Source organism: Centropristis striata, chromosome 18 (genome assembly GCF_030273125.1).
Source record: "Centropristis striata isolate RG_2023a ecotype Rhode Island chromosome 18, C.striata_1.0, whole genome shotgun sequence".
NCBI lineage: Eukaryota > Metazoa > Chordata > Actinopteri > Perciformes > Serranidae > Centropristis > Centropristis striata.
Genome location: NC_081534.1, coordinates 23,194,017 through 23,209,492, shown reverse-complemented (window position 1 = coordinate 23,209,492; position 15,476 = coordinate 23,194,017). Strand labels below are relative to the sequence as shown.

Genomic DNA, 15,476 nt, shown 5'->3' with positions numbered 1-15,476 from the left:
TTAATCAGAAAAGTGGGTGAGAACTTGTAATTCTGTAATGAGCTCGTTAAAATCTGTTCATGCACGCAGCAGTTCAGTTATCACCTTGGCTTTGTGTGAACATTTGAGATTTTCTGGTTTATTTAAATACATAATAATCATTGATTAGAGCTGTTATTGCTTAGTTGTTCGCAGTGGTGAAGCAGCGCTGCCATGCAGAGCAATTAATCAGTGCTATAGGTGCATTCCGACAGGTGACTGTTTGAAATCATGCAGAAGCAGAGGTGTAACAGTCGGGGATGGACATTTTTTACAACCATAACACATTCAAAGACTAATTAAAAAACCCTCCTGATTGATCGTAGAGGAAAAAAGCTTTCACAGTAACGCCACATACGCTGCAGTGAATTCTCAAGCCAAGAGATTCCCTGCATTCAACCCCTTCAAAAGAAAAAAACACCCTTTTATCTTTGACAAACTATCAGAAAAGCAGATCATTCCCCACAGCACTGCATCAATAAACAGAGAGCACGAACTGACACTGTGAGTGCAGCCACATCACATACAGATGAGCACATATACACACACACTCGCATTCACACATAATCGCACAACCAAGCCAGCTTTTGTAATCCAAATCAAAGACGAAAACAGTGAAGCAGTACCTTCCGCTCACGCAGAGCTTCATCCTGGAGACCAAGAGATAGAAATCCTGCTCGCTGTGCCTCGCCGGGGAAATGGAGAAAACCCCCCTCTATGTGCTATCTGGATTGGCTTACCCAGCTCTCCCCTTAAAGCTCAGAGAAACCCCACCACATGCGCACCGCCGCCCCACCACCACTGCTGCCTGCCTGCCTGCCGCCGCCGCCGCCACCTCCAGCAACCACCACGCCACTCCAGCAGCAACAGCAGCAGCTGAGCCAGGAGGGGAAGACAGAGAGGGAGTGAGGGAGAGAGACTGTGCAAGAGTGGAAAGACGGAGAGGAAGAGTGGGAGGGAAGGAGCTTAAAGGAAGAAGACAGGGAGAACGCGGGGGCGTGATGATGGAGCGCTGAAAGATATGTGCAGAGAGAGAGAGAGAGAGAGAGAGAGAGAGAGAGGGAGAAAGAGAGGGAGAAGCTTACCTGATAGTGTCGATGTTGTTCATATCTTCGTCAGGCACCTAAAGGAAATGACAGCATGTTAGTGGAGGGGACCCATAAAGCTGGCCCGGGAGCTGCCAAGTAGAGCATCGCTGCAGCACAAACAGAAACAAAACATACATATTCAGCAGGCACGCTCTCTGTTTCCCCTCTGTTTTTGTTTATGTTTCTTCTCCCCCCCCTTCTTTCTCTCTCTTTTCCCTGCTCCCTCATTCCCTCCGCTCATGAGAAAGCCCTCATCAAGCTGTCTACATCTGTGAGGTGAGAGGAGAACAATCATATCATAGCAAGAGTGTCAGAGGAGAGAGTAAGAAAGAGAGGGGGAGAGAGGAAGGGAGGGAGGGAGGGAGTGCGGAGGGAGAGCGGAAACCTCCATTGCAGCCAGACTGCAGATACATGGCAAGCCCCCCCACGAGGGATACTGGCAGCAACTCAATATCCTTGTCTAGGTGCTGAATCGCAGAAAGAAAAAGCAGAAAGAAGGAGAGAGAGAGGAGAGAGCAGGGGGTGTGGAAAGAGATGGAGAAAGGAGGGAGAGAAGGAGGGGAGGTGAGGGGGAACAGGTGGTCCAATCTGTTGAATCTTACAGCTCGAGTCCCAGGCTGCTTGGGAGAATACGTTTTATACAAGTCTGCTGCTGCTGGCCCTTTTTCTGAGGGCGATGAATTATGCATCATTCCCCCATCTTCATTCAGATTTAGGGTGCAGGCCTGATCGAGTGTGGCATCCATGCTGCTGCGTTATCATGTTTCAGGATCTGGGGAATGCTTGAAAGTAAAGTCGACCAGTCGTAATGCACGACTACTAGCGTCATTAACAGAGGGAGCGACCTTTGCAAAGACATTATTTGATCCTCGGGGTGAGCGGGGAAACAAAGCAGAGACGGAATACCAACAAAAATGCACTTTAAAGCCAGAGGGGGGGACGCTTAAAGAATCTAAGTTTGCATCTTGTGTGCGAGCTGCACAGCTTGAAGGTCGTGTGCCTGTGAAGAATGTTTCGTTACCGCTCTCGCACAAGTACAAGGACTCGTGTGAGGAGTCGAAACTTTGCAGCGACACACACAGACACTCACACACAGTACACTACGCCGAGATGAACACCAACAGGCTCACATGCCTGCCTCTCTCAGCCCCCACACCACCCACCTTTTTTCAAGCAGTTGCTAAGGTGACGGCAAAGGCTGAATTTTAATCAGACAATAAATTAAGGCAATGTGATCTTCTCCTTTATTATTAAATGGCAGCGGTGCCACTTTCTGGAGATCTGTCAAGTGTGTTTTGGGTTCGGAGAGAAACACTGACAGACTGCAAATTTGTGAACAATGCAATCAGTTGTTTAGAGATGGTCCAGGGAGCGCAAAACATTGTGATATTTGAGCTAAATAATGCATTTTTTATGCCTTTTAGTAACTCAAATGATAGATTTTGAAATAAGTGAAGGATAGCCAGATGGATTATCATCCACCACTGAGATGAATGTCATGCTGAGACAGCGAATACACTCTTCTGATGCAGTAATTGCTAATTGAGCCTTTAGGCCTGTCTTCCTGTGACACAGCTGTAAGTCTGGGGGGAACCACCGGTTGCTATTTCTGTAGATAACAGTTGTTTAAACAGGTTCTTTGCATCCGCAGCCGTTTTCACAAGGTTATGTCTCAAGCTGAGTAAAACGATAGATGTCACACAATAAATGCTGGTGAGGGGGCTGAGTCAGTAAATGACTGCATTGTTCAGTACGGGTTGCGTGGAGGAGCTGCTGATGGGTAGAATGCTAATGAGAAAGCAGCCATAAAAAGCTTGTTCAGTGGTCAGCATGAAGCAGTGCTCAGACACAACATCATCATCATCGTCACCTGTGGATCAGCTGAGTGGAAGCATGTGAAAAAAATAAAAAGATATGGCGAAGGGAAATAAAACAAACTGCCAGTCAGCTGACAGAAAAAGTGCACAAATGCACATCAATTACTAAGAAAACTGAAATATCCACAGATGGATTGAGGGTCAGAAATAGAGTCCACGAAACCAAGACCAAGTGAGGTCAAGGATTACCCAAGATAAAGGCCAGTAAACTAAAAGCTTGTCAGACCAAAGTACAGTACAAAACAGTCTGAAAAAGTAATGTGTTCAATAAAAGTCCCAAGATTTAATTAAACTTGGGGCTTGTATTGGACAGAGTATACCAAATTTCTTCAAGGTCCAGACTAGAGATACGCCGATCTGATATTCAGTATCCACATTGGGCCAATATTGCCCAAAATCACTGGATTAGATATTGGAAGGGGGAAAAAGTATAATCCGGTGCGATCCATAAACCTAAACTATTACATAGATGCGTCAATAAACGTTGGCCGACCTGCCATAGAGAGAGGTGAGCAGCATCTGAGCAGTTAGTGTTATATTGAGGTATTGTTGTGGGCAATAGGGATGGGTGTTTGGAAGAAACCTGCCAACTCAAGCAACTATTACGCTATCGATCAATTAACAGATTAATCGCTATGTTTTTAATCATAATCCATTGTGTATAAAGTGAGATTATACTGTAAAAATACCGTCAAGGAGTTCAGTGTTTTATGATTTAGCAGTCCCTGAAGAGGCATGAGGTAAGTTTCTACAGTAATCTAGGATTTTAAGTGTGTTTTGTCAATTAAAAATTCCATGTGATCGATCAAATTCTTATCGATTATTAATTGTTCACCTAGTGGGCAATGTATTTCTTTATTTAGGGGAGTAGTTGTTTCACAGTTTGAACATGATGTTTTTAGATTGGGTGTGTGTGTGTGTGTGTGTGTGTGGGGTGGGGGTGGGGTGGGGGGGTGGGGGTGGGGTGGGGGGGTGGGGTCAGCTGAGTTGTTTAAGGGAAAAAAGATCGGTGTCTGACCTGAAAAAGTATTATCGTGCCATCACTAGAATAGACTAGAAACCATGCCAATTAGCTATGGCCACGGGATGCTGGCTCCACAAGCGAGTCATTCCCCATAGACTCCCCATGTTAAAATACCCAACTTTACAGCAGAAATAAACATGTACAGGCTGGTACACAAACTGTTTTGGGCTCTTGAGCTGATTTCTGTGCATGACAACTGGTGACAAAGGCGTGGCTGCATTGAGTGACAGGTGGGTGCTGTCACAGGTGGCGCATTTCAGCAACCAGGCTTCATTCAGCCCACCTGGTGCTAAGCAGGAAGTGTGCAGTAGATTTATTTTTAACTTGTCACTAAATACCTTGGCTGTCTGCTAAGAAAACAGTGAGGTTAGATTATAGCAGCTTTAAATCTTTTTATTTTCTTTCAATGTGTATATATACACAAGCATGTATGCAAGTACATGTGGTGATAAAGGCTTGACTGTGTATGTGTGACTATATTTGTTTATCTGCATTTGAATGTTTTTCTTTAGACATGATCATGAGCAGACTGTGAAAACAACTTTCGTTCCGGGCTAAGACAATAAAGACTTGTTTCATCATCTTTCAGGTTTTTCTCTACATATCTTCGTCTCATCAAATTTGTTTATGTTATTGTGGTGTCGGATTATTTCCTGTATGCCGTACAGGATGAGTTAAAATCTTGATTAACACAAAAGAAACACAGCCTGAATCAGACAAAGTACTAGTTAGGTTATGACTTGCCCATTTCTCCCTGTACCTCTTTATGTTCTGAATAATAGTGCAGCAAGGCCCTACAAAAATCAGCTCACTCAAATCATCCAAAGACTTGATTTATTCAGGCATCACTTCAAACTCTGTGAGAAACAATTTCCGCTCCAATCATAACATATGTTCCGAGGCCTGGCTTTGATTAAAGACTGGGATGACTTTCATCACTCACCATGTTGATGCCCCTGGGCAGAGAGACAGATCTGTAGGGGTATCTGGGGAAGTCACAATCAAACTCCGGAAAGGGACTCTTCATTTCAAACCCTTCACAGAACTGTGGAGGAGGTGGGATCACGTCTATTTCCAGCTGTGGCGGCGTCTCTATTTTAATCTCCAGGTCGTGTGGCTTGTCCTCTCTCCTCACCGTGTCAATGTCCGTCTCCAGATAGGTTTTCTGTGCCGGGTCAAGGGGCTCTTCTTGGGTCTTCTTCTGCTCCAGTAAAGAGCCCTGCCATTGGGCCATTGAGCGGAGCAGCCTGGGGCTCCACTGTGTCGCCACTTGAAATTCGTCTTCAAGCGGAGGTGAGGTTGTGATGATGGAGCTGGAGGGTGAGACTCGTTTCCCAAATCCCTGCAGGCTGTTTGGGTCAAGCACGTTGGATGTGACCTCATCAAGGAACTGTGAAAACTTCACTTTGGCTTGGATCTTTTCCTCCAGAATGCACTGTAGTTTGACACTTCTGCTGCTGGCGTGGCTCTGTGGAAAGCTCCTCCCCCGACACAGCCCACCCCTCTCTGGCCATGCATGGAGTTTGTCGTGCAGCTCCTGCTCCACCTTTGGATGAACTCTGGCATGAGTCCCTTTGGAAGGACATCCTGCAAACTTTGCCCACTTTTTATCCTCTCTTAGTCGAGTTTGAAACACTTCTTGACTCTGCGCCTTGATAGAGCTGTGCAGGAGGCCTGTCACCCCCGAGCTCCAGCTGCACAGGCTTCCCTCGCTGCTGCCTCCTGGGCTGCTGCTGCGGACACTGGGGCAGGACGGTTGGCTCAGAGAGGACTGGATATTTAAGGGGCCTATTAGTTCCTCCAGCCACACCTGATCGCTAAGAGCTCCAGGGGAGGCCCAAGATTTTAGCTGGCCCTGCTTCGCTCTACCTCCCTGGGAGAGGATGCAGGCTGTGCTGCTCTTCCCATCCATCCTTCAGGACCGTCTGCATGGATGTGCTCTTCTCTAATTGTTGCAACTGGAGGATGATCCACGGTCCAGTGGACAGACCCAAATTTAAAGAGTTCTTCCCCAATCCTGTCTCATTGTTGTGCAAGCCTGACCTAGAAGAGATCCAATACATTTCACTCTAGGCTGAACAGATGGCCTCCTTTGGTGCCAGAATAACCCCCTGCTATGTCAGGCAAGGACATCCTTGACTTAAAATTTAATGCAGAGATGTCCTATTAGGTCAGTCTCACAAAACTATTGCTGTTTTTTTAAACATTTGCCCACAAACACCATTATATCTTCTTATGTTGCCACATTCTGAGGCCAAAGACAAAGACAGGGGAAATCACAGCTTCTCTGCTGTTAATCTTCAGGTTCGGGTTTAATGAAAGGGAATTTTAGCACAATCGTAGCGAGTGTCCTTGCTAGTTGAGCAGAGCTTACTCCGAGGTTGCTGCTTTTAATTAGACTGTCTATTGATAGCAGAGCAGACAAAGCTTTTTCAGCTTTTTCCAGGTCAGTGGTCGTAGAAGAGCATTGATCCATCGGAGCACATGGCAGCTGACACACAGACACACAGACTAATGGACGGACTTGTTGAGTAATGGATTACGGTAATCTTATCAATATCTCTCATTAACAAAACAGTGGTGCCGAAAAGAACTCTTTGACATACTGTGCATTTTAAATGGACTTTCTATTGTGGAGTAATGGCCAGCTCTCTACCCCTGTCTGCAGTGTTTATAGCCCCCTGGCTCTAGCTACACACAAAAAGGTCTGTTTTCCCAAAATGTCAATCCTTTCCTTTATGGAAATGAGGTACTGTATTTAATTAGATATTAAAGGAATACCTCACATTCGAAAATGGCCATTTGTTAATAAATTACTCATCACATGTTGAATTCCGCACAAAAACTTTTCCGGCATTAACAACGGTGAACAGAGAATCCAAAAATGTTGGAAATTCTGTATGTATGGGGGTTTACCAATTGTAAAACTATATCAAAATATCTGTTTATGATAACTGCATCACCGCAGTACCGCAAATGAGGTTATCATCGCATCTGCTGTTATTCCAGTGCGCAATGCTTTTGAAATCAGAGCTGTCTCACACATGCCAAACTCAGGCTACTTTTTAAATTCAATGTAATGTGCAATATTCTCTGTGCAATGGTCCATATCCAACTGCTTACTCTGTCTGCATAGTATATAATGTTCCTAATTTTTTTTTGTAAAATTGTTTGAATTTTTACTTGTTTATTTGCTAATACCTTTCTTATATTTCTAGTTTATACTGCTGTTTGCTATTTATTGTTATTTCGGTATCCACTTTGCTGCTGTAACTCTGAAATCTTAATCTTAATAGGCGTGTTTCCACCAAGTACTTTTTGAGTACTTTTTGGAAAGCAGCTGAGTGTTTTGGCTACCTGCACTAGTTAGTTCTCCTCTGCCTCTGCAGGTTGAGGTGGCGAAAAGTACCTTCCTGAGGCAGGTACTTACTGAGACGCTACCTGAGCCGCTAATCGGTGAAGTTGGGGCGGATCTTCGTCGGATCCTCTCCCCCAAGCCACACCCATAGCGGCTCACGAAAGGGAAAAGTACCTAATGGAAAAGCGCCTATTGATTGGTCAACAGACTGAACCCAAGGCATCCTGGGGATTGCTAATGGACAGCTAACAACAACAATGGATGTTTTCAACATGGAAAAAATAAGGTAAATATTCAGTGCTGGATCTATCATTCTGTATTCATTTCACAAAGTCTACAAAAATATACTGTGGTTCATGTTAGGATTAAAGCCTTTTAACCGGATAAAATTGCACCAGACAGTCAGACAAGGTTTGGTTTTGAGAAACTGCAGCCGACAAATTTTGCCTTTAACAAATATTCTGCGATTTGGATTTTGCACAAGTCCATATTGCAATGTTGATAAAATTTTGAATAATGGTGAAACCATAATCTTTTTGATCCGACTCTCAATGATAGTGCATTTATCCATTTATTCCAAACTATTCATTTATATTACATACTTACATCAAATATGGTGGCAAATACATCCAAAATATATTTGAATCTGTCTAAATATAGTATTATAGTGATATTTTTCTCTTTTTGTTTTTCCTAGTCTCTATGCAACTTTAGAATTATCTATACATATATAGAGTGCATACGTCCATACACACACACACACACACACACACACACACAGACACGCACAGAGTCATGCACACTCTATTATCAGGGACTAAAAAATGTGTAGTTTGCTAACCTAACCGGCCATGCTATTACAGTGTCACAGTTTGTGAATCTTCTCCTAATTATTAATTTAATCGTCTCCTGATATGCATGCAATGTGTATCATGAAGACAGCTTGCCCATACTGAAGCGTGTATTCATATGGGCATACTGTAGCTCGAATGTTCATCAATATTCAGGTGGTTACATAACTGCATCGATAACACCTCTGTAAGTCTGTGCATGGGAGGAGTGGAAGAGATCAGGTTTGGCAAGTGAGTGGCAGCGCTTTGACAGAAATTAAATGGTACATATCAAGCTGGGCTGCATGGAATCGCTTTAATTTAAGACCCAAATCTAAAGAATATGTTAAAAATGAATAATTGTACAAAATGTGACCTGGGAATAAAGGCTCATTATTCTCATTATTCTTCTAGAATATGCAACAGGAAAGTGCAGGATCCAGCATTTCAAGTAGTACTGTGTATAACAATGTACAATAGTCTTTCCTGTAAAAAAATAAAAAATAAAAAAAAGACTGGAAAGACTGCTTAACCATAATAATGTTAAATCATCCAAGCCATTATGATTTAATTTGATGTCTGAGCAAAAGACCAGAGAGGAAACCTTCAACTTGTCCTACCTATACAAACTTTCTCACTTGGATCAGACAGGGATAATATACTGTACAGTGCATCTTGTCATGCAGGAGCCAGACTGTTTCGGTCCCCAGGGGTATCATTAGCGCCGCATCTGATATGTAGGGTTTCAGACCAGGGTGGCCTGTTGGCGCATGCGTTCCTCCAGACTCGGGCCCCACACCCTGCCTGCTTCTACAGCCAAACCAACTCACAGGACACCCAAGGGACCACCCTGTCTGGTACCAGGGAGGAGCACCGAGCCTTCAGCACACAGACATATCTCTATATCATTTTCTTTCCGCTCCATCCTGTTTCCGCTCTTTCTTCAGGCCCTCTCCGTTGTGCTGCCATTTCTCACCATTTTCAGACTTTCCAGACAGGCTCAGGCCTCTTCTATGATGAATGTCTTTAATAATCTCTTTTCAATCTCAGGAGGAGGAGAGGGGTGGGAGCCAATTTAGAACTATCGCCCTGACGGGAGAGACTGTCAGCCCATGGCTGCCCAGAGGTAATGGTGCTGAAATGGATTCCTGCTACAAGCGCAGAGGTGGAGATAATTGGTGATGCTTGCTTGCTCAGTGGTTGCACTGCACTTTCCCTCGCTGCCTAGTTGTGTCGCTGCCTGGCTGGGCTGAGCCTCTGCAGGGGCCACAGTTTCTGCGTCCCTTACTAAGCCTGCAGAGCAGACTAAATGCCACAGCTGATCAGCTCCGGCCCTGAAGAAGAATGGCCTTGCGCCGCTCAGCTGTTACTATGGCAGTGCGTCTCATCTCTGCTCAGTCTGCACTTCTCATCAGCTCAGCTCTCTCTCCAGTCCACACAGCCTCATGCTGAACACTAAACACTGGCTTGACATGAGGTCAGCTTGATGCTTCTCAAAATGACAAAGGCCAGTTTAACGGTGGCTGATGTACAGCAAAAAAACCCAGCATGGAACATATACAGTCATGGAAAAAATTATAAGCCCACCCTTGATTTCTTCTATGTATTGTCCATTTTAATGCCTGGTGCAACTAACGGTACATTTGTTTGGACAAATATAATGATAAAAACAAAAATAGCTCATAAGAGTTTAATTTAAGAGCTGATATCTAGACCATTTTCCATGGTTTTCTTGATAACAACCAAAATCATTCTCAAGAAAACCATGGAAAATGGTCTAGATATCAGCTCTTAAATTAAACTCTTATGAGCTATTTTTGTTGTTATCATTATATTTGTCCAAACAAACAAGAAATTGAAGAAAACAATGCTCTAATATTTTTTTCCATGACTGTTAAAGATGGCAGTGACAGAGGCAGAGCCCTTCCACACTGAGCAGATAAATCTAAAACACTGGAAGAAAAAGTAATTTTCTATTTCAACCCTGCACCACTTAATGTTTTTACCCTACAACTGATGAAACTTGTCAGTGAATTAAAAGCTTGTACGAGCTTGTACGGTCCAAAAAGACCAAACTTAAACTTAAAGCGACGTGTTATCAGCAGGATCACTGCCTCTCCTCTCCTGCTTGGCCTTTAAAGCAACAAGCAAAGCCACGATTGATTTCAGATTGTTGGAAGCATTTTCAGAGAATCACTTAACCTGTTCCCATCTTTAGGTCTGCATATTGGATGTTCGGGTATGGAGCGTACTAACTGTGTCTTGTACCTGAGCCGAGCCTGTCAATAATGGCTAACAGGTGCACTTGTGAAAAGCCAAGATGAGGAAACAGCGTGTCATCAGAGGCTGCATCAGTAATCCATCTCATGCAGTCAATGCCTCCGGACCGGTGGGGTCGCTTTCAGAGAACCACACTGTGCAATCAAATGAGAATGGGCTAAATTGAATAAGGGCCAGCTCATTCTGGAGGTGTAGAGATAGGTTTCCTGGGATCCCTGCAGAACACACAGTAAGGTCTGCAATAACATCAGTCAGACAGCAATTACAGAAGCACATAATGCAAACCACAAGGGTGATAAGCATCTGTTTCAAACAGCATCAACCAACAACTCTGTGCTTGATCGAGGACTTCAGGAAATATATAAAATCCACTGTAGATTTACAGTGTTTTATTCTACAGCTTTAATTCTTGTGACTCAGAGTGGATGTACTGTACGCTGGATTATATTTCTATAAGGATGTGCTGCTGGGGAGGGGGACCAGCTGACCTCGATACATGTCATTATCATACCACAGTTTTCTGACAACAGAGCCCGACATATCACTGCTCTGTGTGTGTGTGTGTGTGTGTGTGTGTGTGTGTGTGTGTGTGCGCGCGCCACCAACTCAGTCACACAGCAAATGGTGACTGGAGCATCGTGCAGCAGATTCACTGAGTTGTTATTACGAGTGTTGATAGAGTTCACAGTTGGACAGATAATGGAATGAGCACCACCTGCAGAAAGCCCCAACTTTAACAATAGAAGAAGACATTGTGGTAGCTTCTGGGAAGTGCAGTCCTAAAAAGCTGCAGATAATATAACAAAACACTTGTGGATTGCCACCTGAAATTCTAATTGGTAATGTGTAAGCAGTTGCCAGGTACACCTATAGCAGTCTAAGGAATCAATCACACAGAGCAAATTATAGGAGACTAAGGCTCCTTTTTGTAATTATTTTCAATGGGAATGAAGCATAATTCTTACTGCTTTTGTGTCGCTGAGCGCCTGGAGTTTTTCCGTTTATGTTGCCATTTTGCAGGAGTGCCCTGAACAGCTTGAGATGAAAAAGCTTAATTCAAAGTTAGTCATAAACTGTATTGTACAGTAGTATTGGATAGATTTCAGATTTGGCCAAATGATGTCGCTAAATGCAAGTAAAGGGATTAGCAAAGCAATTCATCCTGAAGGGAGCATGCATATCTGTACCAAATGCACCAAATCTGTACACATTTTATTGATCTAATTTCAATCTATCCAAATGTTGTGTATATATTTTAGTCTGGGCCATAGATTTGGACAGACAAACTAGTTAAGCAATTAATCAGATTTTACTTTTGGGTAGAGGTGGGGGAAAAAAATTATATTTTGCACGGCAATATTATATTGATTCATGGTCGCCAAGTATTGGTATTTAGCGTTCTGGCGGGCCGTCAGTATTTTCGCTGTTTTTTTTTCTTCCGGAGGCCGTAGCGGGATCACTTTTCAAAATAAACTGGAGATACTTGTATCATATGAAACTAGAAGATTTAAGGAATATATAGGCTATATCGTGTTGGTAAGTTGTCGAAATAACACTGCAAAGTTATTTTTTTAATGTTTCATGGTGATTTTCAAAGCGGTCATGTGACCTCTGACGTCATGCTATCTAAATGAAAATAGGCTCTCTGGGATACTACCAGTTGACTCTCGTTGTGGAGAAATAAAATGACTGAAGTGAGATAAATAGTCTGAGAATTTTCTCTTATTTGACAAAACAAATCTTGATTGAATTTTTTTGGATACAAAATGCAGTTAAAAAGTTAAATCACAACATATTCTTTCGCAATACTTACCATATTGCAAAATGCTTAAAATCATATCGTGGGGCTCTAATGCCGTTGGAAGTCATGCGACCATGGTGTACACTATAGTATAACGTTAACTTTTTACTTCTGTCGGCTGCATTAACAATTTAAACATCATAAAAGTGGTGTTCATTTGTTACAATTATCCTGCTGAAGAAAACGTGTACACATCAGAGCTTATTTTCTGCAATGATTCAAAATCCAATGCAAAAATTCCATACTAACTTCTAGGTTGGCCTAAAAAAATACGACATTTCACTTCCTCTCTATATTGACCAAAACAATTGTGATTATGACTGTTGTGTGACTTGTTTCTATAATCAAGCAGACAAAAAGAACTTGGCCCTAACCTGAATTAAATGTAAACAATAGACAAAGCTTCTTTACATCCATGTGTAAAGTTACAGTTTATAAAGTAGATATCAACTATAGATATTCAATCTCATTATGTTTAATAATTGTTCCCAAGATATTCAGTATGCAGGCATCAAGGCTCTCACCGAGGTAATGTTGGCCCAAATAAATTACTTTCACAAAACATCTACCTACAACTTTCTGGCCACCGACCAAGAAAACATATTTAGAGCAAATTGCTTGTCAAGAAGATAAATGCAGTAGCAGAGTATGAGAGTACTGTTTCCACACTTATATTCAGGTAACTTTTTATGTTGCACACACACACACACACACACACACACACACACACACACACACACACACACACACACAAAGGGTGCCAATTATAGTAACTGTGTGATGAGGTTTCTCATACTGAGCCCCATGCTACCTTTGCCTCTAATCCTTTGTTATTAATTATATCTTCAACAAGCCTACACAGTTCTTGTGGTGTCAGCACTGAGTATCCATGGCAACAGCCGGTTGGTCCCGGCTCTCAGGGATGCATACACGCACTCTGCTGCCTGACAAAACCGTGCCTTGCTGCAAAGATGCTCTACTGACAAGACGAATAACTGAATAAATATATATATATATATATATATATATATATATATATATATATAAATAAATTAAAATAAATCCAGCCTTCACTGACCATTGAGCTTTGAGTCTCACAAGCTTCTTCTCATCAAAGTCTCCAGTCAGAAAAATACTCACTGCCATTAACATAGTGACCAAATTGGCAAAAACGTCTGTTGCTCAATCCAAACATTTCACCAAGTAAAACAGGATATCACAGATAGTTAAAGATGGTTGGGATAGGCTCCACCCCCCCCCCCCCCCCCCCCTCCCCCGCGACCCGATTGCGGATAAGCGGTTAGAGATAATGAATGAATGAATATCCAATAATTCCAACAATATGGCTTTTAAAACTATAACTAGCCTACAGCTGCAACAATTAGTCAACTAAATGATCAGTAAATCAACAGAAAAATAATCAACAACTGTCAATTAATCCTTTAAGTAAATGTGTGCTTTTCTAAGATTGATATAGCCTAATGTTAAATTTAATATCTTTGGGTGTTGGGCTGACAAAACAATGGGATGGACAATTTTCCATATTTTCTGATATGTTATGATCACGAAAAGAATCACTAGTTGAAAGGTGAAGAAGAAAAAGTCCAATAATTCCCTCTGAAATGTAGTTTAGACAACAATATTTATGATAGTTGCATGATAAATATGCAGATTTTAACACTAAACATTTCATCTTTTTAAATTATTTGCGCCACATTAATTTACCACTTAGCATAAATGCTACTAAACCATTGCTGCAACAGCAACAATAATCCAATATTATGACAGTTAATGCTACATTTTGCTTATAAAACTTAACTTAGACATAAAACATATTTTACCTGAAAGGCGCGACTTCAGGAGTTTATGTGAACAAAGTTTGGAAAACTAACATATATTTAAGTGAAAAAGAAAGAAAGAAGTGGACTCAAAAAGCTCACCTGTTGCTCATTAGCATAAAACATCCGAAATCTCCGAGCCGACTGTTGGTGATTGCGTTGCACTCTGGGTAATGTAGGCAGCTGGCTTTGACAAGGAAAATAACTGGTTCTGCTGATTTTTATACTTTTAAAACATTTTTAACATTTGTGAGTCCGACGATAGCCATTAGGGGAGCAATATTAAATTGGACATTTTCAATGCAAGACTTATAATGGAGATAAGATAAGATATGACTTTATTTATCCCGAATTGGGGAAATTTGGCTGTCACAGCGGCTCAAGATACAGACACATAGATATAAGAACATATTACGAATAAAAATATGAAAAACAAGACATATACATACAATCTATACACATTATATAAATACATTTCTGCTATTTGCCATTATTATAAATATATATTGTTGTGTTGTTTGTTTTTCTAAGAGTACTTTGCATTTTACAGATATTGAACAATGGAGAACAATATATTTTAGCACATTAGATAGGTTAAATAAGTTGTTGCATGTAGTAGTATGGACATCAGTGAATAAATATATTTAAGTATACACAGTATAGTATAAGTGTTATATGAAAAATATAATACAGGAAAAAAAGATGGCCTACATTATAATTAGCAGACTACAGGAAAGGCGTAAAGTAAAGAATTTGACAGTCTATTTATACATAGAGATTGCCTACTTTTAGATTTGTCATTGATCATATCCTTAAAATTTTGTTTAGTTAATTCAAAAACCAAAGAAAAAAAAAGAAAATATTTTTATAATAATTTTGATAATGTCTATATATCCCCTATATATCTATGTTATGTTCTTTTGTTTCCTTAACTAAAAAAAAAAATGACATACTTGACATACTTACTCAACCTACGTCATACTCTTCCTTGAAAAGAAAATTGCCATTTCTGCTATATACCTTTAAGGCTGTAATTAGATGTTATTTTAGTCCAAGAAGGATACATCTCTGATATTATTAATGTATCATGTAACTGCAGGATAGCTCATTAACTTCCAATTAGGTCTAATGTTAGTTCAGTGAAAGCAGAGTGATTTGCATTTTATTCTTGCTGTGCTTGGCAGTGATATTTTAGTACCTGGAAAAAATGGGCCTAGTGGGAGATTGGTTATTTAAAAAAAGGAGGAGATACTCCTCAAAGCTCTGTACACTGTGTAAGATGTAACTTTTTTCAATGTTATTTTCTTGATATATTTAGAGTAAAGGTATATCCGTTAGAGGGTAAAGTCGTGCTTTTTTTTT

The 15,476-nt window shown here is 41.3% G+C and overlaps 1 protein-coding gene across 5 annotated transcripts in view; it reads right to left on the bottom strand.

Moving 5' to 3' along the window:
• Positions 1-14,245, bottom strand: part of si:dkey-174m14.3 (uncharacterized protein LOC563117 homolog) — a 44,747-nt gene extending 30,502 nt beyond the window's left edge. The window contains exons 1-2 of one of the 5 annotated variants that reach the window (XM_059356060.1): positions 14,217-14,245; positions 1,104-1,141 (exon numbers count right to left, since the gene is read on the bottom strand). In XM_059356060.1, the coding sequence (XP_059212043.1) occupies positions 1,104-1,141; positions 14,217-14,240 (62 nt within the window). In that variant the 5' untranslated portion in view covers positions 14,241-14,245. The other 4 variants (XM_059356061.1, XM_059356058.1, XM_059356059.1 and 1 more) reach the window with 4 other exon arrangements.
• Positions 14,246-15,476: the final 1,231 nt, after the last annotated feature.